The sequence below is a fragment of the Erinaceus europaeus genome, chromosome 21 (genome assembly GCF_950295315.1).
Source record: "Erinaceus europaeus chromosome 21, mEriEur2.1, whole genome shotgun sequence".
Classification (NCBI taxonomy): domain Eukaryota; kingdom Metazoa; phylum Chordata; class Mammalia; order Eulipotyphla; family Erinaceidae; genus Erinaceus; species Erinaceus europaeus.
This window is the reverse complement of record NC_080182.1, coordinates 2,276,685-2,303,193: the sequence shown is the minus strand read 5'-3', so window position 1 is coordinate 2,303,193 and position 26,509 is coordinate 2,276,685. Positions and strand designations below refer to the sequence as shown.

Sequence of the window (26,509 nt, the reverse complement as noted above, 5' to 3'; positions counted from 1 at the left end):
TTGGGTCACCTGTCTGCCCCCAGAACCAAGGCCACACATGCTCCTGTCCAGAGGCTCAACCCCATACTTTGTCCCCAGGCTGCTCTAGAGAGAGCCAGGCCTCAGGTTCCTGCTGGGGTGGGGGGTCTAGGCACAGATCATCTACTGTGGCTGATCCATCCCTGACTTGGAGACAGCCTATCCAGAATGCTGTGAACGTAGGGTCTTGTTTTGGTCTGTCTGAGTGTATGAGCACTCCTGGCTTAGGCCACTAGACTTTTGTCCCTCAGTTTTCTTCTCTTTGAATAAGAAAGCCACAGCTGAGGCCTTTAGAACAGTGCCGGGCACATAACACACTCTGGTTCCCATTAGCAAGCTGTGCACCTCAGACAGCAGCTTATCTCTGTGACCCACCCTGTGCCAGCCCCGATAGAGAGCAGGCTGTCTGCAAGTGGTCTGTTTATCCCCGCAACTGGGGCGGTGGCTCAGAGGGCAAAGCACAGGACTTGTTTATGTATGATCCCAAGCTTGAGCCCAGGTACCACACGTGCCAGAGTCATGCTCTGGTTCTGTCTGTCTCTCTCTAACAAACAAATCAAGTATTTGGGCTGGGGACATGCCAGCAGTAGAGCCCCAGACTTGAATGCCCAAAGTTCCAGAGGTCCCAAGTCCAATGTCTGAGACTGCCATATTCCAGAATGGAGCAGTGCCCTGGTACCTCTCATACTCTCTCGTTATCTCTATTGTTAAAATAGGTCATTTAAGAAATAGGGGAGCAGCCAGTTAGTGGCACACTTGGTTGTGGGCATACAGTAATATGTGTATGCGTGATGTCCTGGACTTGTGCCCTGATACCACATTAATATGTAGGGAGATAGGTGGGGGGGGCAGGTGGTGGTGTACCTGATTAGGGGCCCAGGTTACGTACAATGTGTGAGGACCCACGTTCAAGCCCCTGGTCCCCCACCTGCAAGGAGGAAGCTTCACTAGTGGTAAAGCAGGTCTGCAGGCATTTCTCTGTCTCTCTCCCTCTCTATCTTCCCCTTCCCTCTCAATGTCTCTATGTGAAGTAAACAGCAAAAAAGAGATAGATAGAGAGAAAGATGTAGATATAGACATGGGCTGAGGACTGGGCTGGTTGAGTGTACATATTACTGTGTGCAAAGACTCAAGCCCCTGCAGAGTGGAACAGTGCTGCCTATGTCTCTCTTCTCTCTCTCTCCCTCTCCCTTTCTCTCTGTATCCTACACTTTATTTTTTTTTAATTCTACTGAAAGCAGTGGAGTCATACAGGCACCAAGCCCCATTGAAAAATACTAAGAATATATATATATATGTATATATATTAAAATATGTATATGTGAAAGTATGGAGGTGACAGGGAAGTCTGAACTGTCTCCTCTGTGGCCCTGGAGCAGCAGCCACCCCCTGTGAACTGTCCTCACTCCATCAGTGTCACCTCAGCATTAATCAGAGATCCCCATCTCCCAGTGCTGGGGATTAGAGAGACCTGTGCATGTGCGTGTGCATGTGTGTGTGTGTGTCCCAAAACAGGCCCCTGTGTGGAGTGACTTTCCAGGCCATGGAAAAGCCTTTCTTTTATAGTTGCTGGTGAAGAACATCCAGCTGGAGGATGGAAAGATGATCCCAGCTGCGAACTTCTTCAGGGGAGCAGACAGCAGCGCCCTGGAGCTGACCGAGGCTGAGCAGGCCACCGCGGAGGCTGTGCGGGTAGGTGAGAGCCTCCTCTGGGTGGGGCCTCTTCTAGGGGCAGGTCATGCACTGCACAAGTGTCTTGTGAACCATGCTCACTGGAGCCAGGCTTCACTCCCTCTCTGTGGACATCTGTACCAACCCCAAGTGCCATCCTTTCTGGGGGCTTCCTGATGTCCCTTTGTCCCCCCTTCCTCTGTCACCAGGACCCTGGGATTTGCCCAGCTGGTTCTGACTCCTCTGGGGACTCCTTGGCAACAGTGAATGAATGAAACAGAATTCCCTGGAGTAGTTTGAAGGGTTCAGGTGTCTAATCTATGGTCCTGTAGTGAGACTGTGTGCACAGAACCTTCCAGAAGGAATTCCTGGGACAGAGCATAGGCGCCACAGTCCAGATCCCCCCCATGTACTGCCAGGTGGTGCTTCTGGTTCTGAAACTCAGCACCCTCACCAGAGGGCCAGTCCTCGGTCACTTTCCAGAGCTGTCCACCACGCCCCTCTCCCTGGACGCCATGTTTACGAGCCATGGCATTGGATGGATTTGCAGTCCTTCAGTCACTACTCACACATTCAGCTACTAGTTTAAGAACTGCATCTTGGCCCACTGGCCTGCCTGCTAGGGAGACAGTGGGCACGGCCCCCTCAGCCTTGCCGGCGCTCTCCACACCGGCCCAGGGCCAACACAGAGGGCACAGAGCCAGACGGCCTGCCTTCCCCACCCACACAGCATCCCCCATTGGGCTGTCCCTTCCACACCACAAAACCCACACACCAGTGTCACACTGTGGTCACTCAAACCTAGGAGACAGCTTCAAGGTGAAGTCAGGTGTGTTGGTGGGGGTGGGTGGGTCAGGTCCTCCTGCCACCCCTGAACAGCTGTGAGGTTCCCAGAGAGGTGGAGGTCAAGGTAAGTGTGAGCACTGTGGCTGAGTGGGTGGAGTCCAGCTGCATATCTGGCTCTCACCTGTGTCCCTGGAGCCCCATCTCATCTGGGCTCCCGCATCTCACCTGGCCTGCCTCTGCCCCCTTGGCCGTGGCTCACCACACATCCACCTTTCAGAGCGCCTGGAAGCGGATTCTCCCTAATGTCCCCGAGGTGGAGGATGCCACCGACTTCTTCAAATCAGGGGCCGCGTCCGTGGATGTGGTGAGGTGAGATCCTAAGAGGACAGGCGTCCGTGGCCATGACACACGCCACCTCAAAATGGAGTGAGAGGAAACAAACACTTTTCATGCTCATGGATCAAGAAGGTCTGGGCTCTGTGAAGACCCCCACCCCATTTCCATAGGATACCCTGCTATATATACCCCACCCCATATCCACAGGATACCCTGCTATATACACCCCACCCCATATCCACAGGATACCCTGCTATATATACCCCACCCCATATCCACAGGATACCCTGCTATATATACCCCACCCCCATATCCACAGGATACCCCGCTATATATACCCCACCCCATATCCACAGGATACCCCGCTATAAATACCCCACCCCATATCCACAGGATACCCCGCTATATATACCCCACCCCATATCACAGGATACCCCGTTATATATACCCCACCCCATATCCACAGGATACCCCGCTATATATACCCCACCCCATATCCACAGGATACCCCGCTATATATACCCCACCCCATATCCACAGGATACCCCGCTATATACACCCCACCCCATATCCACAGGATACCCGCTATATATACCCCACCCCATATCCACAGGATACCCCGCTATATATACCCCACCCCATATCCACAGGATACCCCGCTATATATACCCCACCCCATATCCACAGGATGCCCCGCTATATACACCCCACCCCATATCCACAGAATACCCGCTATATATACCCCACCCCATATCCACAGGATACCCAGCTATATACACCCCACCCCATATCCACAGGATACCCCGCTATACATACCCCACCCCATATCCACAGGATACCCTGCTATATATACCCCACCCCATATCCACAGGATACCCTGCTATATATACCCCACCCCATATCCACAGGATATCCCGCTATATACACCCCACCCCATATCCACAGGATACCCAGCTATATATACCCCACCCCATATCCACAGGATACCCCGCTATATATACCCCACCCCCATATCCACAGGATACCCCGCTATATATACCCCACCCCCATATCCACAGGATACCCCGCTATATATACCCCACCCCATATCCACAGGATACCCCGCTATATATACCCCACCCCGTATCCACAGGATACCCCGCTATATATACCCCACCCCGTATCCACAGGATACCCCGCTGTATATACCCCACCCCGTATCCACAGGATACCCCGCTATATATGCCCCACCCCCATATCCACAGGATACCCCGCTATATATGCCCCACCCCCATATCCACAGGATACCCTGCTATATATACCCCACCCCATATCCACAGGATACCCCGCTATATATACTAATGTAGTAAAGAAAAAGAAAAAAATGCAGACCAGGAGATTACTCTCTTAATACATTGGTAAACACATGTTGCAAGGCCAGGAGACAGTTCATCTGGTGGAGCACATGCCTTGCCATGCACAAAATGTCAGGTCTGAGTCCTGGCACCACACTTAGACACCAAGGGAAGGCCCAGTGCAATGATATCTCTACCTTCTCTCTGTCTCTGCCTCCCCTTCTGTCTGTCTCCTTCTCTCTCCTCTCTCCTCTCTCCTCTCTCTGAAATGAAAGGATAGAATGACAAGGCCAGTCTGGGAGTGATGGAGTCACATACACATGAGGCTTTGGCTCCCCTCCCCTCAAAAAAAAAAAAAAAAAAGGAAAAAAAGGTCTTGCAGTCTTGGAAATGACCGGCATAATTTTGATAGATCTGGAACTTTCTCCTCTTTCATGGCTGAAACTTGAAGCTTATCGAGCAGCAACTCCTTGCTTCTCCCTGCCCCACCTCTGGATGATGGTCACTGTGAGCTGCGAGCGCACAGCCACATATCCCTGGGTGGCACTTCTGTCAGCCACAGCCTGAACCTGTTGTGGAGGACTCGGCAGGAAACATTGTAGAGCCTTTCACATCCACATACTGCTCTCTCTTGTCTTTTAAGATGTATTTATCCAGCTGAGTGGTGGCACACCTGGTTGAGTGCACATGTTACAATGTGCAAGGAACCGAGTTCGAGCCCCCCATCCCCACTTGCAGGGGGGAAGCTTTGCGAGTCATGAAGCAGGGCTGCAGGTGTCTCTCTGTCTCTCTCCCTTTATATATCCCCTTGTCCTCTTGATTTTTGGCTGTCGGTCCAATAAATAAAGATAATAAAAAAAAATTAAAGATGTCTTTATCCACAAGAGAGGGAGAGACCCAGAGCATCGCTCTGGCATATGCAATGCCTGGGATCGCACCTGGGACCTCAAGCTTGCAAGTCTAGAGCTCTACTCAGGGCTTCCATGAGCTGGTGGTCTCTGCACGCCTCTTCTAGGGTGTCCCCAGCGGTGGGTGCTGGCACAGAGATGTCTCTTCTGCATTGCGCCTGGCACTCTGCCCAGCCACATCTCCTGTCTCCCGCAGACTGGTAGAGGAGGTGAAGGAGCTGTGTGGCGGCCTGGAGTTAGAAAATGAAGATATCTACATGGCCACCGCCTTCGGGGACTTCATCCAGCTGCTGGTGCGGAGGCTGCGTGGGGAGGACGGCGAGAGCGAGTGTGTCATCGACCACGTGAGTCCTGGGACCCTCGGGCGGCCTTCAGTGTCCCAAGCTCTGCCCGGTGACACCAGGGCACCAGGGCCTGCTCCCCAGCCTGCTGTCTAGCTCTCAGGCAGGCAGCCAGGACATGAAAGGAGGAGTTTTCAGGGTGCCCCTCACCTTCATTCTCCTTGACTGCACCTCCACTGAGCCTCTGGCCCTGCCAGACCCTCTAGCTCCCTCGAGTGACCCCACCACCTCCTCTGTTTGTCCTTTGGGTCTTGTCATGGCCAGGCCTCCAGTGGCTGCTAGAGAAGGCCAAGGGTCCTTGAGCTGTGACCGTGTGAGTGTGTGAGTGTGTGTGTGTTTGTGTGTGTGTGTGTGTGTGAGTGTGTGAGTATGTGTGTGTGTGAGTGTGTGTGTGTGTGTGTGAGTGTGTGTGTGTGAGTGTGTGTGTGTGTGTGAGTGTGTGTGTGTAAGTGTGTGTGTGTGTGTGAGTGTGTGTGTGTGTGTGAGTGTGTGTGTGTGTGAGTGTGTGTGTGTAAGTGTGTGTGTGTGTGTGTGTGAGTGTGTGAGTGTGTGTGTGTGAGTGTGTGTGAGTGAGTGTGTGTGTGTGAGTGTGTGTGTGAGTGTGTGTGTGAGTGTGTGGGTGTGCGTGTGAGTGTGTGTGTGTGAGTGTGCGTGTGTGTGTGAGTGTGTGTATGGTTCTGTGTGTGTGTGTGAGTGTGTGTGTGTGAGTGTGTGTGTGTGAGTGTGTGTGTGTGTGAGTGTGTGTGTGAGTGTGTGTGTGTGAGTGTGTGTGTGTGTGAGTGTGTGTGTGAGTGTGTGTGTGTGTGTGTGTGTTTCTGTGTGTGTTTCTGTGTGTGTGTGTGTCTTGTGTGACTCTGGGCACATGCCCATCACTGATGTCCGTCCAAGAAGACCCCACCCACAGCCAGCACCACGGCAACTTCTCTGCAGGTGGAGAAGAGTGTGAACAAGATGACAGTCCAGATGCCCCACCAGCTCTTCATTGGGGGTGCATTTGTGGATGCCGAGGGTGCCAAGACCTACGACACCATCAACCCCACAGACGGAAGTGTGAGTGAAGCCTGTCCCCACTGCTCCCCAAGGTCTCTGCTGGCCTCTAGGGTCCTGCCCCTGGGTTGGCAGTGGTGTTGTGCAGTCAGTCTCCAGAGCCCCCTAGAAGATAGGCAGAGAGGGAGAAACAGTGGGGAGGGACAGGGGGGAGTTTCAGGGTCCACAGTCCTGAGCGTGTTTCAGACTGGGAAGAGAGTTGTTAAGGAAACCAAAGAGGAAGCAGAGACTGTGTCTTCTCCCTCCACACTTCAGCTCAAGCCCAGCAGGATTAGGTGGATAAAAACCCCATCTTCTCTGGTCTCTACACACCCCACTGTTGGGAGATTCCCCCCTAAATCCAGCATTTGTCTTACCCTTGATGGTGGGCCTCTGACCCTGTGCCCCCCCCACACACACCCCTACGACAGAGAGGAGCACGAGGACCCTTCCTCGCCTACCCCAGCTGACAGCATCACTCCAGCCCCTAAGGAAAACAGCAGCCTCAAAATTGGGCTATTTAGACAGATTAAAAAACTTTTTTTTTGAATTGGGTAGAAATAGAAATAGAAATTGAGAGGGAAGAGGGAGACAGAGAGGAAGAGAAACACCTAAAGACCTACTCACCACTTGTGAAACTTCTGCTCTGCGAGTGGGGACCAGGGGCTTGAACCAGAGTCCTCGAACATTATAACATGCGTGCTCAGCTGTGTGCCTCAAATCTGAGGCAGCAAGAAGTAATCAGCAAAGGAACGGGTGAGGCGTAAGGACAGAGATGGGGTGCAGAATCCAGCTAAGAACTTGGGAGGCTGTTACTACCTCTGGGCTTGTTTGGGGAGCCCAGGAGCAGGTGGGGGGAGTGCTGTGTGAATGGGGGTCTGGGGAAGGCACCCAGCCTTAGCCCCCCTCCCCTCCCTCTGCTGGCTGCCTCAGGCCAGGGTTGGAAGCACAGTGAGCTCCATCCAGTGGCCTCTAATGCCGGTCCTCACTCACTGCTGAATTATGGGTCTCAGCCTGGCCTGTATGGAATCATGAAGTGAGACAAGGGGAGGGTACTGGCGCATATGGACAGTCTTCCCCCCTCCCTTGCCCCAGCCTGCCCAGGAGGACTTCACGACACTTCCCTTCCACAGGTCATCTGCCAGGTGTCCCTGGCCCAGGTCAGTGATGTGGACAAGGCCGTGGCTGCCGCCAAGGACGCCTTTGAGAACGGACAGTGGGGGAAAATCAGTGCACGGGATCGGGGACGGCTCCTGTATAGGTGAGCGCCCCACGCACCCCTTTACCTGCGTCACCACCACCTTCAGCTCTGGACGGGGCTGTCCCTGCCAGGAGGAGGGTGATCCAGAAGGGTCATGCAATCAGGCCCTGAAGCTCAGAAAAGGCTCTAGGAGGAAGTGACCTGAGACACAGGAGGGACTTCATCAGACACACACGCTGGATGCTCACGGCACAGGTGTCGCTGGTGGAGAGACAGTGTGGGCCCAGGCATAGAGGGGCAGGAGTGAGGGTGTGCGTCATAAGGAGGACAACCAGATAACAGCTGGTCCTGGGCAAACCACAGCTGCCCACCACTGACCTGAGGCAGCCCTGGCAGAAGAGGTGGGGTTCTTTCCAGAGAAGCCACCAAGGGCAGGGAGGGACCCGTGCCACAACTTGAGGAAGGACTTGGGAGATTGCTCTGGATGTGATCACACTGTAGAACGGAGCTCCAGATAGAGGCCCTCCCCCCTCAGAACCAGCTGGCCCCAGTGAGGTAGGAGCAGTCGCCCTTAAAGAAGTGGGTGAAGCCTCCAGAAGGGGTTGGCTCATGGGGCAGATGGCTGAACAGTGTTGAGAAGCAGGAGAACTAGTTTCAGAAAGCAGGCAGTTCTGCCTGGGTCTCGGGGAAGCTCTCTTTGGAGAGCAAGAGAGCTGCCCAGGCAGCCTGCTCTGTCTGAAGCTAGTTTCAGCCCCTGCCTGGCTAGTGACCCCAAGCTGCAGGTGAGCTGTGCAGGAGAGCAGTGGCGCCTGCAGCCCCAGGCTGTGGATGGAGAGCTGACCCCCAGCGGTTGGAGCTGGCCCAGGAGACAGGGTGCTCTGCTGCCCTCTGCTGCCGTATGTTGTAATAGCCTCACAAACCAGGGTGGACAAGGAGGGGTGGCACCCTGCTCTAAGTGGAGACCAGGGAATCCAGACAGCCAGTGGCCAGTGCAGTGTGAGTTCTCTCAGGCCGCAGCTACTTGGGGATGGGGGGGGGTGGCTTTGATGCAGTCCCATCCCATGCATGTGGTATCATGCAGGAAATTTGGGGGGGGGGTGGAGGAATTTGGGGTAATCCAGGAAAAATGATTTGATCACAAGTCAACAGTTCATAGCAGACTTTATGGGGGTTCTGGGGGTCCCCATGGTGGGAGACCTTCCGGCGGTCACCATGGAGGGCAACTACTTGGAGTGAGAGGCAAGCAGGGGACCCTAGGGGGCCTCTGAAGCCCAGGCTGTGCGGCTCAGCAGTCTCTGGGTTAGAGGACAGCATTGTCACTGCTGAGCTGTGTCACCAAGGACACAGCTGGCCGGCAAGGTCCCTCGGGGGACATGCAGTAGGTCTGAGCACTTGTTTGCTCATCATTTTTTCACTCTGAGCCGCTGCATCTGTAGACATTGGCTCTGCTGGGTGTCTGTGCTCCTGGGTCTCTGTCAGCCTAAAGGGAAGAAACAACCCTAGTGGCCTGGGAGGCAGCTCAGTGGACAGAGCTCAGGAATAGCTTGAGTGAGGTCCTGGGTTCAGTCCCTGGCACTGGATATGCCAGAGCAGTGCCCTGACCTCTTTCAGTCCCCCTTGCTCATGAAATAAACCCAACAATTAATTTTAAAACAATGTTAAGGTGCAGGCAGTGTGTGACACAATGTTAATGCACACACAACACCATGCGCAAGGACCTGGGTTCCAGCCTCCAGTCCCCACCTGCGGCGGGGGGCGGGGGCAGCTTCCTGAGCAGTGGAGCAGGTCTATCGGTGTCTCTCTTTCTCCCTCCCTCTCTCCCCTGATCTTGCCCCACTTCTCTGTCTCCATCATAATTAAACAAGTGTTTTGAAAAATCAAACAGTTGGTTCAATACATCATTCATTCACAGTTTGTGTCTGTGGTCAGAGGGGGTCTCAGCAGTAGAGGGCAGAACTTGCACGCTGAGGCTCCAAGTTCAGTCCCCAGCACTGCATGTGACTGAGCAGTCCTCTGGCTAGTCTCTGTGTGTGTGTTTCTGTCTCTGTTTCTCTTTCTCACTGAATGTAGTTTGTGTTTGTGTCCTTAGTGTGTCTGTCCTTGAGGAGCTTAGTTCCTGAAATGCCATGACTTGGCATTTTCTCTGTTTGGCACGTGACTTTACTCAAACAGTGACCGCACCAGTGCCTCTGTTCTTCCAGAGGGCCCAAGGTCAGTCCCCACGTCAGAGCTGACACTTCCTTGGCCTGGACTTTGCTCAAGCTCATTCAGCCCAGAGTTTCGCTGACAGCCCCCACCAGTGCCCCTGATCCCTTTGCATGGTGCTCCCATGTGGCATCCAGGGTTTGAAACCAGGTCCTTGAGCATGATAAAGAGTATCCTACTGGCTAAGCCACCTGCAAGCCCCATACACTTATTTTTAAGAGAGAAAGAGCTGAGGGTCAGACAGTGGCACATTCGATTGAGCACACACATTACCATTTGCAAGGACCCAGGTTTAAGCCCCTGCTCCCTACCTGCGTGGGGGTGGGGCGGGCACTTCACAATAGTGAAGCAAGTCTTTCTCTTTCCTTATCTATCTCCCTCTCTCCTCTCTATTTCTGTCTATCCTATCAAGTAAAATAAAAATAAAAGAGGGGGGGGCGGGCGGTAGTGCAGCAGGTTAAATGCAGGTGGCACAAAGCGCAAGGACCGGCGTAAGGATCCCGGTTCGAGTCCCTGGCTCCCCACCTGCAGGGGGTCTCTTCACAGGCGGTGAAGCAGGTCTGCAGGTGTCTGTCTTTCTTTCCCCTCTCTGTCTTCCCCTCCTCTCTCGATTTCTCTCTGTTCTATTCAACAATAATGACAGCAATAACAACAACAATAATAACAATAGCAACGATAAACAACAAGGGCAACGAAAGGGAAAAATAGCCTCCAGGAGCAGTGGATTTGAAGTGCAGGCACCAAGTTCCAGCCATAACCCTGGAGAGGAAAAAATAAATAAATAAAAATAAAAGAGGGGCTGGGGAGATAGTGTAATGGTTCCACAAAAGATTTTCAAGACTGAGGCCTCAGGTTCTGAAGTTCAATCCCCAGCACCGCCATAAGCCAAAGCTAAGCAGTGTTCTGGTCTCTCTGTGTATGTCTTTCTCTCTGTATCTCTCTCATTAAAATAAATAAAACATTTTTTTAAGAAAGAAAAGAGGAAAAAAATGGTTACCAAGAGTGATGGATTCGTAGCTCTAGGACCAAGCCCCAGTGTTAACCCTGGGTAAATAATGGTGGGAGTGGGGTAGGGAGAACATGCACCGAGGTGGCTGCATAGGCCTGATCCCCCTCTTCCCGTCACTCCTCCGTGCCTCCCCTCCTCCCTGAAGGCTAGCTGACCTCATGGAGCAGCACCAGGAGGAGCTGGCCACCATCGAGGCCCTGGACGCGGGCGCTGTCTACACTCTGGCCCTGAAGACCCACGTGGGCATGTCCATCCAGACATTCCGCTACTTTGCAGGCTGGTGCGACAAGATCCAGGTGTTGGACAAACCCCAATGGCTCGATGGCCCCAACCATTGCCCCTGAGTCAGGTTCTGTGGCGATGGGCTGGGCTGGACTCTAGGTCAGGGTCCCCCAAGACCAAAGGCCAGTGTCAAGGCCAAGCCGGGCTGGACCTTACCTGGGGCTGTGGAAGAAACCCTGTTCCCTGGTGCGTGCAGACAAGGACAGAGCCCCCGGGGTGGCACCTCAGGGCCTACATGGCTGCTGTGGCTGCCGCAGACACACCCTCCTCCAGCAGCTCATCTTTCTTGGGGCTCTGCCACTAACTGCGGATGATGAAACTCCTCAGGTGTTCTTGGGCACCTGCATTACTGTCACATCCAAACGTCACCTGTGCCACTCCACAGTGTCACAATAGGGACAGCTAACCATCCCCCAGGTCCTCAGGATTAGGGCCTGGTCTTGGCGACCACTTTTAGGGCTTGGCAGCTGCAGACTTCCCTCCCCCCTCTGCCCTCAGGGAGACCCATATTGGGGGGGCCTCACAGCATCTCCCCGAGACCTGGGAGACCCATATTGGGGGGCTCACAGCATCTCCCCGAGACCTGGCCTGCACAGCTCTGGCTCTGAGTGTCCACTAGTTGGTGCAGCCTCCAAGACAGTACCGCCACTGGAGGCGCCTGCACCTGCACCTCAGCCCGACTCGCCCTCTTTGCCTCACAGGCAAAGTCAGGAGTCCCACCTGTCCTGACACCAACATGGATTTAGAGGAAGGGAGTTAGATTGTGGGCCTGGCCCTGCTTTTATTCACTGGGGTCTGGGGTGGGAGCTAGGGTTTCAGGTGCTCACGCTTTATTGGGGGGTTAACAGCTCAGTTTCCACCTGCAAGGGTGGGAGGCTTCAGGGGTGCTGCAGGTCTCTCTTTTCCTCTCCCTCTCCCTATAGTCCCTTCCCTTCTCAATTTCTTCCTGTCCTATCAAGCAAAAAGAAAAGAAAAAAGGAAGAGGAAGAAGTAGCCGTCAGGAGAGGTGTATTCATACTGCAGGCACCAAGCCCCAGCAAGAACCCTGGTGACAAGAAATAAAAAAAGGAAAAAAAAAAAGAAGAGAAATAGAAGGAAGCAGAGGAGGGGCGTGAGGTGAAGAGGAGGAGGAGGAATCAGAAGGGAAAGAAGAGGGAGAAGGAGAAGGAGAAGGTGAAAGAGAAGGAGAAGGAGAAGGTGAAGGAGAAGGAGGGGGGAGGGGAGAGGAGGAAGAAGAAAGGGAAGAAGAGACCAAAGAAAATATAAAAGTTCAGGAAGAGAACTGGCTAAAGAGCTCACCTGGACAGCGGCCCTGCCCCAGGAGCTGCCGCGTCTCCATTGCAGCTGGTCTCCTTGAAGGTGGTGCCTAGACATTGAGGACTAAAAAAGCCGCCTGTCAGGACTGACACTGCCCAGTCACATGGAGATCAGGAGGTTTGCATCTCCTGCCCAGCTAGGTATGGGAGAGGGCCATCAAGATGCAGACAGAGGCAGGGAGAGTTTACTCAGCGGGTGGAGAGCATGCCTCATTGTCACCAGGTAGGTTCAAGGCCTGGTGCCACATGGGAGCATCATGGACAAACTGGGAGAGATAGATGGTGCTGGGGCAGCGCAGTGATGTCTCTCTCTCTCTCTTTCCTTTTTCTCCTCACTCTTCTTCAAATATTTTACTCATTTGTTGTGCGTATTTATTGATAGAGACAGAGATAAATTGAGGAGGATGGGGGCAGGTAAGAGAGGGAATGAAGGGGAGACCCGGGTGGTGGCGCACCAGGCTGAGCGCACATGTTACAGTGCACAAGGACTGGGGTTCAAGCCCCCGGTCCCCACCTGCAGGGGGAAAGCTTTGCGACGGTGAAGCAGGGCTGCAGGTGTCTCTCTGTCTCTCTCCCTCTCTGTCATCCCCTTCCCTCTCAGTCTCTGACAGTCTCTAGCCAATAAATAAATAAAGATAATTTTTAAAAAAGAAAGAAAAGACGGGGGAGAGAAGAGAGACACCTGCAGTGCTGCTTCACCACTTGGGAAGCTTCTGCTCGGCAGGTGGGGACCAGAGGCTTGAACCCAAGTCCACGCCCATTGTAACACGTGCGCTCAGCCAGATGCACCACCACCCGGTCCTCTGTCCTTTCTTTAAATGACAAAGATAATAATACATGAGAATTTGAGAGGCTACTTAGAGGTATGGTGCAAGTGCAGGGCCCTGAGTTCACTGTCTGCCGCCACATTACAATAAGAGAAGAAGATGGTGCTCCTCTCTGGGCCCCCAGAGGGGTAAGGGGCAGGAGGCCGGAAACTCCTCCCACCAACAGCCCACCCCCATGCCTCTCCCAGGGCTCCACCATCCCCATCAACCAGGCCAGACCCAACCGCAACCTGACCTTGACCCGGAAGGAGCCCATCGGGTGAGTCACAGCAAAGGGCCTAGAGTGGCCACCTGCTGAGGATTTGGGGGAGATGCTCTTAGCACCCGCTTTGCACAGGCTTCTTGGTCAGCTATTCCCCTGGGCCATGAAAAAAACAGTTCCAGTTACTTTTCAGCTGATCCAGACCAGAGGGTGGGGCTGGGTACGGGCAGAGGAGGGATCCTGGGCAGGTGACCCCGGGGCGGGGAGCTGTGGGGGCAGAGACACAGGCAGGTACCTCATTTGTGTGGCAGGGTCTGTGGCATTGTCATCCCCTGGAACTACCCCCTGATGATGCTGGCCTGGAAGACAGCTGCCTGCCTGGCCGCCGGGAACACAGTGGTCATCAAGCCTGCCCAGGTCGGTGCCCAAAAGCTGGGTGGCCCCAGCAGGGTCCCCAGCGGGTGACAGCACCCCCAGACCTACTCCCAGCTTCTGGTTCTGTGCCTCCTCTCGCAGAAAGACAAACGCTGATTTCTGTTTTCCTCCTCTTTTCAGGCAGAAAGAATGTTCTGGAAATAACATCTCTGACTGCACAGTGGGTGGGTGGGTGGGAGTTTGAAGGGAAAAGCAACTGAGGGTTTGTGAGCAGGGGCTGGAGGAGTCTGATGAATAACCTCTCTGAGGCAGCGTTGCTGGAAGACACCGAGATAGAGAGGGAGAGGAAGAGAGACACCTGCAGCACAGCTCCACCACTCCTGAAGCTTTTCTCCTGCCAAGTGGGGACTGGGGACTTGAACCCAAGTTCTCACACGTGTTGACCTGTGTACCCTATGGGGAAGCCATCAGGAATGGGAAGGACACAGGTATAAAACGATCCCCCCGCCCCATGACAGTATGGTAGGTAGTTGCATGTGCTGTAAGGAAGATTCAGATTTCACGTCCTGTTGCGAGATGTTCAAGAAGGCATAAAAAGATGACCTGGGCTGTCCTTGGCATTGAAAAGGGTGCAGCCTACGGAGCTGTTATGTGCATATACTCGTGAACGGCTTACAAAGGGAGCAGGTGGGTTAAAAGGAAGGAACGCAGTGCGGTGAGTCTGGCTTGAGAAAATTATACTGTCAGGGTTAAAGGGCATGGAGAATCTTCCTTCCTGCCTCAGTTTTCCCTTCTCAGGAACAATAACCCGGGCTGGGGAGACAGCATTATGGTTATGCAAAAGACTTTCCTGCCTGAGGCTCCAAAGTCCCACCATAAACCAGAGCTGAGCAACTTATAGCTCTCTGTGTATCTTTCTCTCTGTGTCTTTCATTAACAAATAATTACATGTTAAGCGCATGTGGCGCAAAGCTCAGGGACCTGTGTAAGGATCCCAGTTCAAGCCCCTGGCTCCCCACCTGCAGGAGAGTCTCTTCACGGGCGGTGAAGCAGGTCTGCAGGTGTCTGTCTTTCTCTCCCCCTCTCTGTCTTCCCCTCCTCTCTCCATTTCTCTCTGTCCTATCCAACAAAGAACAACATCAACAATGGCAATAATAATAACCACAACGAGGCTACAACAACAAGGGCAACAAAAAGGGGGAAAAAATGGCCTCCAGGAGCGGTGGATTCATGGTGCAGGCACCGAGCCCAGCAATAACCCGGGAGGGGAAAAAAAAATTACATGTTTTTTTAACAAAAGGAGTAATAACGCTGGTTCCAGCAACATAGCTTACCTGGATAGTGCGCTGTCTTCATCCTGTGTGTGACCTAGGCTCAAGCCTTGGTTCCCACTATGTGGAGGGAGTTTTGGTGCTGTGATCTCTTTCCCTCTCTCCCTTTGTCTCTGTCTCTCTGTTTCTTTTCTTTTATTGCCTCCACGGTTATCGCTGGGGCCTGGTGCCGACACTACAAATCCACTGCTCCTGGTGGCCATTATTTTTTTTTTATTGTTTTAGTTGTATAGGATGGAGAGAAATTGAGAGAGGAGAGGAAGAGAGAATGGGAGAGAGAAATATAGACACTTGTAGACCTGCTTCACCACTTGTGAAGTGTCCCCTCTATAAGTGGGGAACCAGAGGCTTGAACCCAGATCCTTGCATGGGTCCTTGAGATTATTACTATGTGTGCTTAACTAGGTGCACCACCCACCAACTGGCCCCCAAGTCTCTCTGTTTCTGTCTGAAAAATTCAGCCCACAGTGGTGAAACCCTAATGATCAGAAAGACAAAAAAGAAGGGGGTGAGAAAGGATGGGAGGAAAGGAAGGAGGAAGGGAAGGAAAGACAGCTCTTCCACAGCACCTCCAGGAGGTGCCAGTCCCCCCATCCCCCCCCACCCCGTTCACCTGCTCAGTCTGAGGCTGCCATAGGCGGGAGCAACCTGACCTTGATGAGGAAAGTTACCACCAGCAGAGGAGAGTGTGATGGGGCTGAGGCCAGAGGCCACTGGCTGTCAAGATCACATCTGGTCCTCCCTGGCCGCTGAGAAGCTTCTTTTTTTTTTTTTTTTATTTAAGAAAGGATTAATTAACAAAACCATTGGGTAGGAAGGGTGCAATTCCACACAATTCCCACCACCCTATCTCCATATCCCACCCCCTCCCCTGACAGCTTTCCCATTCTCTATCCCTCTGGGAGCATGGACCCAGGGTCATTGTGGGATGCAGAAGGTGGAAGGTCTGGCTTCTGTAATTGCTTCCCCGCTGAACATGGGCGTTGACTGGTTGGTCCATACTCCCAGAATGCCTCTCTCTTTCCCTAGTGGGGCAGGGCTCTGGGGAAGCAGAGCTCCAGGACATATTGGTGGGGTCTTCAGTCCAGGGAAGCCTGGCCGGCATCCTGATGACATCTGGAACCTGGTGACTGAAAAGAGAGTTAACATACGAAGCCAAAGAAATTGTTGGGCAATCATGGACCCAAAGCTTGGAATAGTGGAGAGGAAGTATTAGGGGGGTACTCACTGCAAACTCTAGTGTACTTCTTTCAGGTATATATTTTGCAGTAGTTTACGGATACGTGTGAACATATGCTCTCTCTCACAGAAACTGGTGTATATCTAGGTTTTGGGACTTTTGTTAGAAAGTGAGCCACCTGAGATGGAATTAGAGTATACTATGAAAGGCAAGGTCTCACCCGAGTAATGAAGCTCAAGGGTTGTCATTCCACACGTGAAGTCTCTGGACACAGTCTGAAGTGAAGCATGTTGAGGTGGCAATCGTTGTGTTGGTTAGGTTGTGATCGGCGGATGCAATATTATTTGATATGGATTGGGAGAGGCATACGGGAAAGTGGGCCCTACCCTATGGTTCCAGGACTGGGGGAAGTTTAGGCTCTATAGTGGAGATGTGAGGTTCCTGCTGTCTTAGGGTTCAAAAAGATAGTTAATGTTATCATCACATTATTTGGTAATTGGGTTAACTTTGAAAAGTCCTTTTGTTATGGTTTGCTGTACAGTACCCAGTATCTTGTATATATAGCTGTGCTATTGGTTGCTTCTGATCTACTTGGTCTAGGCTTTTGAGAGAGTCTGCATATCAATTACACAGCCTATATATTAAAAAGATTCAGTTTGTGTTTTAAAAAACTTCGAGACATATAATTAATTTTCCCCCTCTTGTATTGATTAGTGATTTATATGACTACATTTTACTAGGAGTGTACATAAACACCATTCCCACCACCAAAAGACTGTGACCCATCCCTCCCACCCACTCCCACCCCCCCACTGGCCCAGGAAGCTGCATGTCTACCCCTCACCACAGGGTTTTTACTTTGGTGCCCTACCACTGAGAAGCTTCTAAGGTAGCAGCTGTCCATGAGGTAGAAGCCTTGAACTCAAGGCTCTGCTGGGCAGTACCAGGACTCTGGACTCCCCAAGGGCTCAGTGTAAGCAAGAGAAGAAGTGGGCACTGCGGGAATGGACCCAGGTCTGGGCTCCTGCCAGAAGATGCTGGAAGGGCCCTTGAGGGCAGCAGGCCCACAGGATGATGTGGGGCAAGCTGTCTGGGTTGTGTCCAGTGTGACACAAACATGGCTTCCCATGTCCCATGCAGGGAGGGTCTTCCTCTCTGTTTCCTACTAAGGAGCAGAAAGCAGAAGCCCATGAACGGACCCCTTTAGCTCACTCTTCTTCCCTGGCCCCCATTCAGGTCACCCCACTCACAGCCCTGAAGTTTGCAGAGCTGACCCTGAAGGCTGGCATCCCCAAGGGCGTGGTCAACATCCTCCCAGGATCTGGTAAGGGCCCTGGGGGCATGAATACTGGGGGAGCTGGGGCTCCAGGCAGCTGAGATGCGCTTGTTCAGACCTGGGCCTGTTGTGCGATGTGTCTTAGAGGGATACTGGGGGGGCTGAGGAGAGGAGGGAGTCCCTTTCCTACAGGAAGAGACCAGCCTGAGGAGTGGAACTTTCAAATGCCTTCCCAAAGGTTTTCCTTATTTTTCTTTATGTTTACATGTGCCCAGAAATAAATTACAAAACTTGGGCATTACTGAAACCAGACACAAATCCACTCCCTGTTGCCCACCCCTCCAAAAGCCACATGGTCACATGGACCTTTTCCAAGCAAGAAGGCAAAGGTACTTTATTATAGTTTGAGCACATGGGAGGCAGGAACAATATTCAGATCTCCCTCCCTGTTATTTTTGATCCTGGAAATATTTATATAGGTAGAAGGGGCTGGAAAGGCAGGAGCTGAGTTTCTAGAATAGAACCCAAAGGTCCTCCGCCATCCAGCCTACTGACAGGATGGTTTTCCATTCCTCCTAAAACAAAAGTCTGTAACAGGACTTTTGATACAGTATAGACAGGAGTGGGGTGGAGATGTGTGTGTCTGACTGTCACCCTTTCTTTTGGAAATTCTGTTTGCTTCTTGCAAAAACAGTCCTTGTACGTAGAGTAGTGGGGGTTACTGTCACTTGTCTGCCAACTTCAGGTAGTATCTTACTTGCTTTTTTTTTTTTTACTTTTTTTTTAAAGATTTTTATTTATTTATTAATGAGAAAAATAGGAAGAGAGAGAGAAAGAACCAGACATCACTCTGGGACATGTGCTGCCGGGGATTGAACTCAGGACCTCATGTGTGACAGTCTAGTTCCTTAGCCACTGTGCCACCTCCCGGACCACTTTTTTTTTTCTTCACTTTCATCTGTAGTTAGTAGTCTAAAAATGTGTTCTTGCACATATTTACAAATACATGATCCTAGTTTAGCACTAGTACTTCCTATTAATTCTTTTTTTTAAATCAAAATTTTTTTATTATCTTTATTTTTATTGACTGGATAGAGACAGCCAGAAATCGAGAGGGAAGGGGGTGATAGAGAGGGAGAGACAGAGAGACACCGGCAACATTGCTTCACCACTTGCAAAGCATTCCCCCTGCAGATGGGGACTGGGGGGTTCGAACCTGGGTCCTTATGCACTGTAATATGCTCACTCAACCAGATGCACCACCACCTGGCCCCTTAAATTCTTACTTTTAAAAAACTTTACTTGATAGGACTGAGACAAATTGGGAGGGGAGGGAGAGAGGGAGAGGGAGAGAGACAGAGAGATGCCTGCAGCCCTACTTAACCACTCATGAAGCTTTCCCCCCTGCAGGTAGGGAGATGGGGCTTAAACCTGGGTCCTTGCACATTGCAATGTGTGCACTCAACCAGGTACACCACTGCCTGGTCCCCTACTTAATAATTATTTCCATTTTATTTGCTTTGTTATAATAGTCTCCTTTATACTTTTTTCTTCTTAAATTGATTGGATTCATGGGGGAAAAATACATATGTATTCCCACACTATCTTCAAAAAATAAGAACTCTTGAATTTTCTTTTCATTTTATTGTTGATCTGTTTTAATTTTTTTGATTCATCATTGTTATTCCCTTTCGTATTACTCCTCAACATTGCTTGTTTTAGTTTATGTTTTGTAACTTTTGATTTAAAAGTTAAGTTTATTTGTTTTTAATTTTGTAGCTTAATGTAAGGAAAGCATTTAGAGCTTTGGGGGCATCCCAAGTCTTTTAAAAAATATTTATTTATTTGTATTCTGGAATCTCACATCTATGCAACTGTCTGGACTGTAGTTTGTGAATTTACTCATTCATCTAGTGAAGGGTATCTTGGTTTTTGGTTAATGGCAAGTAAAGCTGCTATAAATTTGTTTGAGGGGGACTTTCTGCCGACGTAAGTTCTCAGCTCATAGGGGTAAATACCAAGGAGTGTGCTCTCCTGGAGTATTTGGTAAAAGTATCTTCGGTTTTATAAGAAACTGCTTGTCTTCGGAAGCTTCTGGACTGTTCTGCATCCCCTCCTGCAGTGAATGAGAGTTCCTGCTGCTCTCCCATCCTCCCCAGCATTTGATGCCGGCAGTGTTCTGGACGCTGATATTCTAATAGGAGTGCAGTCGCTAACTCATTGCTCTCACTGGCAGTCCTTGACGACGTTTAGTGTCAATCCCTTAGGCCTCGTGTATGTCTTCTCTGGTGAGGTGTCTGCATCTTCTGCTCATTGTCGATTGAATTATTTCCTGATCGTTGTGTGTGTGTGTGTGTGTGTGTGTGTGTGTGTGTGTCTTGGATTGCAGTTCATTGTCAGATATTTTCTCCCGCAATCCCACTCATTAAGCAATTTTTTTTAATACCAGGCAGTGGTGGGTTTTTCTTTCAAAATCACTGGTTGAGTTTTAAGCAGATGCAGAGAGAGGACGCAGCCGCAGAGAGAGGACGCAGCTGTCCCCCAACCGGAATATTCACAGATGCACCTGGGCACTTAATCAGTGTGAGAAGCTCAGAGACAAGGAAGCAGTGATGATGGGGTAGACACTGTAGGAGCCCAGGTCTGGGCTATTAAAAGCAGGAGAAGGGAGGAGCAGAGGCTGACTCCCACGTCCTCAGCTTCCTTCAGTGGCTGAGGTCAGGGAGGTTGTTTACTGAAATGGAGAAGTTGCGAAGGACCAGGTCTACAGAGGACTTAAGAGTTCGGTCTCAAATCTACTGACTGTAAAGGCTCTGGGACATCGAAGTGGAGGTGCTGAGTGGTCAGAGGAATGATAAATGGACCTGGGTCCCGAGGGAGCTGGGCTGCAGGTCAGAGTTAGAAGGTGATGTACCCACAGGGGTATGCGGAGAGGCGAGCCAGGGTGAGCCGTGAGGCTGTGGAGTGAACAGGGTGGGAAAGAAACCAGGACCTGGCCAGAGGCCCTGGGTATTTTAAGGTTGGGCAGAGGAGAGTAACAACAACAGCAACAACAAAAATGTGAAGCTATGAAGGGACAGGAAATGGAGTGCACACCATGCATGAGGCCCTGGGTTTGAGTCCCAGCACCACATGGCAGCTCCGGAGATGGGGAGCTCCAAGGGTGCTGGGACTGTGTTTTAGTGTTTCTCTTCTTCTGTCTCCTCTTGGTCTCCTCTCTCTCTCTCCCTACTTTTAAAATTATTTTATTTTAGGGGCCAAGGGGTGGCATACCTGGTTAATAAAATGTTATTTATTTATTGTTGTATAGAGACAGAGAGAAATTGAGAGGGAAGGAGACGATAGAGAGGGAAACACACACACACACCTGCAGCCCTGCTTCACCATTTGTGAAGCTTTCCCCCTGCAGGTGGGGACTGGGGCTCGAACCCGGGTCCTTGCTCTTTGTACCATGTGCGCTCTTCTGGATGCGTCACCATCTACCATTCTTCTCGCTTTCAAGGCAGAAGAAGGCTTGAGCCATGGAGGTCATTCGGTGGTGGTAGCGCTCGTGCACAAGGCCTTGGATTCACTCCCCTGCACAGCATTAAAATAAAGGAGGTAGAGATGGGGAAACGAGCTCAGCTGGCAGAGCGCATGCCGAGGCTGCAGGCTCAACCCCAGGAGCTGGAGTGGTGCTCTGGCTTCTTTCTTCTCCCCTCTCTCATCTGACACTCTTTCCATCTAAGTGTCTCATAGGAAATAAATGAAGTACATATGAGTTTTTTCGAGGTAGTAACAAAGAATTAGGGAGGGCAGAGAGGAAGGAGGGACACAGAAACCCAAAGAGGAGAGAGAACTCAGAGTTGGTGTAGCAGTGCTGGAAATGCCTTTGGAAAGGCCACCTGAGGGGTGGGGGTAACAGGGGTAGCAGTGGGGAAGTCCCTGGGGTGTGGGCAGGGCACCTGGAGTGTAGGCCTTTGGGCCTCTGGGATTCTGAGAAACCACCATGATCCCCACAGACCGGCCTTCACCTTGGGATCCCCGCTGACAGGTAGAAAAGCTGTGTGAGGTGTGTGTATGTCCGTCCGTACTGCTGTAAGGAACCCCACACCCCCAAGGAGGGATAAGTAACAGGCATTCATTCATTCATTTCCCATAGTCTGGGGGTGGGAGGCTAGGACCTCAGTCATGAAGTGAATTTCACCTGCGGCCTCTCTCCTGGCATGTGTGTGTGTCTCGGGGGTTGGGGGGGAGACTAGGGGAGTTTCTTCTCCCCAGAGGGTCTTCACAAGGCCCCCTCATTGTGTTTCTATCCCAATCTCCATTTCTTATGGGGACCCCAGCCCCATTGGATTAAGGCCCAGCCTTGTGTCCTCAGTTTACCTAGATCAACACAATAGGCCCTTCTCCAGTACACTCCCCTCTGAGTGACTGGGGCCTCAGCACAGAAATTCAAGGGGACCCTGGTTTGGGGACACTCAGCATGTAGAGATGCAGCCCTCAGTTCTGGCCCTGGGAAGGAGGTGTGAGGGCCAGGAAGGCTTGTGTCCTCTCCCCCCCAGCACTCTGGGGGTCCCTGATTTTCCCACCCACTCTGCTGCAGGCTCACTGGTTGGCCAGAGGCTCTCAGATCACCCCGATGTGCGGAAGATTGGATTCACGGGCTCCACAGAGGTGGGGAAGCACATCATGAAAAGGTGAGTGGGTGGCAGAGAGGCCACAGTGGAGTAGTGGGTGGCCGGTGGTCATGGTGTCTGGATGGGGACAGTACCCTGTGAGCGCTCAGTCCCTCTCCTTGTGTGAAAACAGCGCCTCTTCACTGAGCTCCCAGCCCCAAACTGTGTTCTCTCCCCTGGCACCTTCCCCTGTAGCTTCTCTTGGTCCCCATAACCTCTCTGTGCCCCATGAGGTAGGGTCTCGGCCCTCAGCCCCTCCCGTGCCCTGTGAGCTGGCCATTGCCACCTGGCCCTGCACCCCTTCTCCATTGGGTGCTGTGCTCCTGCTGGTCACAGGGGCTCCCCCTTAGCCCCCCCCCCCACTGGCTGGTGGAGCCTGTCTCTGGGGTCAGTGTGTCACCAGGTGAGGGCCCTGGCATGCCTAGAAGCCACAACATCTGCATCCGCTTCCAGGAGGGGAGTTTATCACCCAAAAAGGGCACAGGCTGCAAGACTCAAATCTTTTCTTTCTTAAGGTTTCAATTTTTTTTAAAAAAATCTTTATTCATTTATTCATTTGTTAGAACAGAGAGAAATTTAGAGAGAGGAGGAAGTAGAGGGAGGAGTGGAGATAGAGAGACACTTATAGCTCTGCTTCACTACTCATGAAGCTTCCCTCTGTAGGTGAGGAGCTGGGGACTTGAACCAGGTTTCTTGTGGATGGTAATATGTGAACTTAACCAGGGGCGCCATTACCTGGCCCTCCAAGGCTCCAGTCCTTCCCTTAGCTTGGGGGTGTGCACGTCACAAGATGAGGGGACAAGGTGAATAGGGGTGGGCTTCCAGGCAGTTCGTGTCACGGTAGACTTCGGGGTTAGAAGGGTAGTGCCTCTGCAAAGCACTGGACTCGCAAGCAGAAGGTCCTAGGTTCAGTCCCCTGCATTGCCTGGACCAGAGTGACACTCGGGTTCTCTCTCTCCTCGCTCTTCTCGCTCTATAAGTATACATTTATATATACTTGCATGTGTGCACATATATGTTTATAAATACATATTTGTGAGTAAATAAATCTTGGGAGGAGGAAAGAAGAGACTTCGACTCCTATGTGTTCAGAGCTCCAGCCGCTTGTTCCTTGGGCAATAGTAGTTTTTTGGACAAGGCTCTTGCTCTGAAAAAAAAAAAATGTAAGCAGCTTATGGGGCTGGGTAGTGGCACACTAAGCAGAGTTGCACATTACCATGCGAAAGCGCCCAGTTTCAAACCCACCCCCCATCTCCGCCTGCAGGGAAGGAAGCCTAACAACATAGCAGGACTGTGATACAGGTGTCTCTCTCTCTCTCTCTTTCCCCACCCCTATATCTCTATTCTCCTCTGTCTCTATCATACAAAGTAGAGAAAAATAAAAAAGGTTAAAAAAAAAAAAGGCTGTCAGGAACTGTAGATTAATTATATAGGCATGGGGCCCCAACAATAACCCTGGTAGCAAGAAAATAAATAATAATCATAATAAATGACACCTAATTGACAGGGAAAAGTAGCTACTTTTTGCTTAAGTCAGTTCTGATCTGCCATCCAAACAGAAGCAAGATAAGGCATTGGGAGTTCACTTTGAGAGTCCCAGAAAAGTTCCCATAATGGAGGGAGGAAGGCTGGAAAGGTTGAGGGACTAATGGATGGATGGACAGATGGGTAGGAAGAGGCCAGCACAGCCCTCTTACTGCTCTTGATGCAATGCTGGGGCTTTCCTCTGCTGTGTGCAGACAGTCACAGCTGAGTGCTTGTGTAAACTTCAGCTCTGAGGCTGCCCCAGGAGCGGGTTGGTGTGGGCAGGCAGCTATGCCCAGGGATCAGGCCCTGGATCCCCTCCCTGTGTCCCGGCTTCCCTGTCCCCCATCCCACTAGCCCTCTGTTGCTTCCAGCTGCGCCCTGAGCAATGTGAAGAAGGTTTCCCTGGAGCTGGGTGGGAAGTCACCGTTGCTCATCTTTGCTGATTGTGACCTCAACAAGGCTGTGCAGATGGTGAGGCTGTCGGGGGTGGGGGGTGGCGCCCCTGGGGACTTGGGTCTGATTCCACAAACTCACCGCCTAGACTAGAACGTGACTACAACAAGAAAAGATTGGGGTCAGGGCCTCTCTCAGCATCAGGGCATAGGACATGCATGTTTGAGGTCCTGGGTTTGATCCCTAGCACTACAGATTCCAGAGCTGTGTGGTCCTCTCTCTGTGTCTCGTAAAGTTAATTAGGGGACCAGGCAATGGTGCCTCTGGTTGAGTGCACACATGTCACCATGCTCAAGGACCCAGCTTCTGGCTGAGTGCACACATGTCACCATGCTCAAGGACCCAGCTTCTGGCTGAGTGCACACATGTCACCATGCTCAAGGACCCAGCTTCTGGCTGAGTGCACACATGTCACCATGCTCAAGGACCCAGATTCAGGTCCCCAGTTCCCACCTGCAGGGGGAGGCTTCACGGGTAGTGAAGCAGGGCTGCAGGTCTCTCTCTCTCTCTCTCTCTCTCTCTCTCTCTCTCTCCCTCCCTATCGTCTCAATTTCTGTCTGTCTCTACAAACAAAGAAAATATTTTTTAAAAAGGAGATAGTGCTTTTTAAAAAAGTAAATTAAGTCTTAAAAAAAACAGGCACTAACTGTCTGGAAGGGGTCTTGAGGGCAAGGCTGGCATGTGTACCCCAACATCCCTTTTCCAGAGTCTCATCACCGTCAGGAAATGAAACCCAGCCTTATGGGCTGAGTTGCATCTATTCTGTACTGGCATAGCATCCTTCCTATCTGCTTAAAAAATAGGGGCCTTGCAGGGGATAGATAGCATAATGGTTATGCAAACAGACTCCCATGCCTAAGGCTCCAAAGTCCCAGGTTCAGTCCCCTGCACCACCATAAACCAGAGCTGAGCAGAGCTCTGGTAAAAAAAAAAAAAAAAAAAAAAAAAAACGCAAAAAATAGGGGCCAGGCAGTGGCATGACCAATTAAGCATACACATTATCATGCACGGGGACCCAGGTTCAAGCCCCTGGTCCCCACTTGCAGGGGGAGGCTTCAAAGGGGTGAAGTAGGGCTGAAGGTTGGTCTCTCTCTCTCTCCCCCCCTCACTATCCCTCCTTCCCTCTCAATCTGTGTCTCTATCCAATAAATAAATAAATAAATAAATATTTTAAAAATAAATATTTTAAATCTTTATTTATTATTGGATAGAGACAGAAATTGAGAAGGGAGAGGGAGCTAGAGAGGGAGAGAGACAGAGAGACACCTGCAGCCCTGCTTCACCACTTGTGAAACTTTCTCCCCTGCAGGTGGGGACCAAGGGCTTGAACCTGCATCCTTGTGCACTGTAATGTGAGCACTTAACCAGGCGTGCCACCTGATAATTAAATATTTTTAAAAGAGCAGAGTCCTGGTGACTAGGGTAGCACCCTGATGATGCCTCCCCTTGCTGTGCAGCCTGAGCAAGTGACTGTTCCTCTGGTCTCTGCTCTCTCTCCCCCTGGCCATGGGGAGAAGTGAGACCTCCTTCTGGGAGTGCATAAGCAGCTCTTCACTGAGCGGCAGGCCTGAAGGGCTGGGGTAGATGACAGCACATGGTAGGCCTCCTGTCACTGTCCCCTCTGTGTACTCCTGCGAGAGCAAGCCGGGGAAGCCCCATTCAGCTGAGAGCCCCACAACACCCCCCCACCGCATCTGTGTGCCTTCAGGGACAGTGTGATGCGCCACGTGGATAATTTAACTTCAAATGGGGAAACTGAGGAAGACGAGTCTTGGCTTGGGTCTCCTGAGGCAGCTCAGGGGCCTTGTCATTTAGTGATGGAAGCCAGGCCCCAGTTCTGTCCCACCATGGCCTAAGGCCTCAGTGTCCCCACTTTCTGCACTGTCCCCTCTCCCTCGTGATCCAGAAGTGACCGAGAGAGAGCAGAGCATGTGTGCCCAGCACCAGGCCTGGGGGTGAGGACAGTGCCTTCCTCGCCACTTTATAAGAAAGCTGTGCCATGGCTGGTGGGGACCTGGAGGCCACCCTGACCCTGGTCCCTGCCTGCTCTCTGAAGGGCGTGAGCTCCGTCTTCTTCAACAAAGGTGAGAACTGCATCGCGGCCGGCCGGCTCTTTGTGGAGGACTCCATTCATGACCAGTTTGTGCAGAGGGTGGTGAGTACATTCCCGAGGCTGCAGGGACTGGGGGTGGCGGGTGGGACCTCCTCAGGAGGGTGTCATGCAGCCAGCTCAGGGGCCCCTTGTGG

General features: G+C 51.7%; 1 protein-coding gene across 5 annotated transcripts in view; it reads left to right on the top strand.

The window, feature by feature from the left end:
- ALDH1L1 (aldehyde dehydrogenase 1 family member L1) overlaps positions 1-26,509 on the top strand; it is a 70,343-nt gene that overhangs the window by 24,828 nt on the left and 19,006 nt on the right. For all 5 annotated transcript variants that reach the window (XR_009547035.1, XM_007526874.3, XM_016189906.2 and 2 more), the window contains 12 exons: positions 1,585-1,710; positions 2,753-2,844; positions 5,250-5,397; positions 6,325-6,444; positions 7,554-7,681; positions 10,981-11,131; positions 13,449-13,519; positions 13,774-13,879; positions 17,585-17,672; positions 22,210-22,303; positions 24,181-24,280; positions 26,319-26,417. Coding sequence is in view for 4 of the 5 variants with exons in the window: in XM_007526874.3 (XP_007526936.1) it covers positions 1,585-1,710; positions 2,753-2,844; positions 5,250-5,397; positions 6,325-6,444; positions 7,554-7,681; positions 10,981-11,131; positions 13,449-13,519; positions 13,774-13,879; positions 17,585-17,672; positions 22,210-22,303; positions 24,181-24,280; positions 26,319-26,417 (1,323 nt within the window). In the remaining variant the exon portion in view is untranslated. The remainder of the gene's footprint in view (positions 1-1,584; positions 1,711-2,752; positions 2,845-5,249; positions 5,398-6,324; positions 6,445-7,553; positions 7,682-10,980; positions 11,132-13,448; positions 13,520-13,773; positions 13,880-17,584; positions 17,673-22,209; positions 22,304-24,180; positions 24,281-26,318; positions 26,418-26,509) is intronic.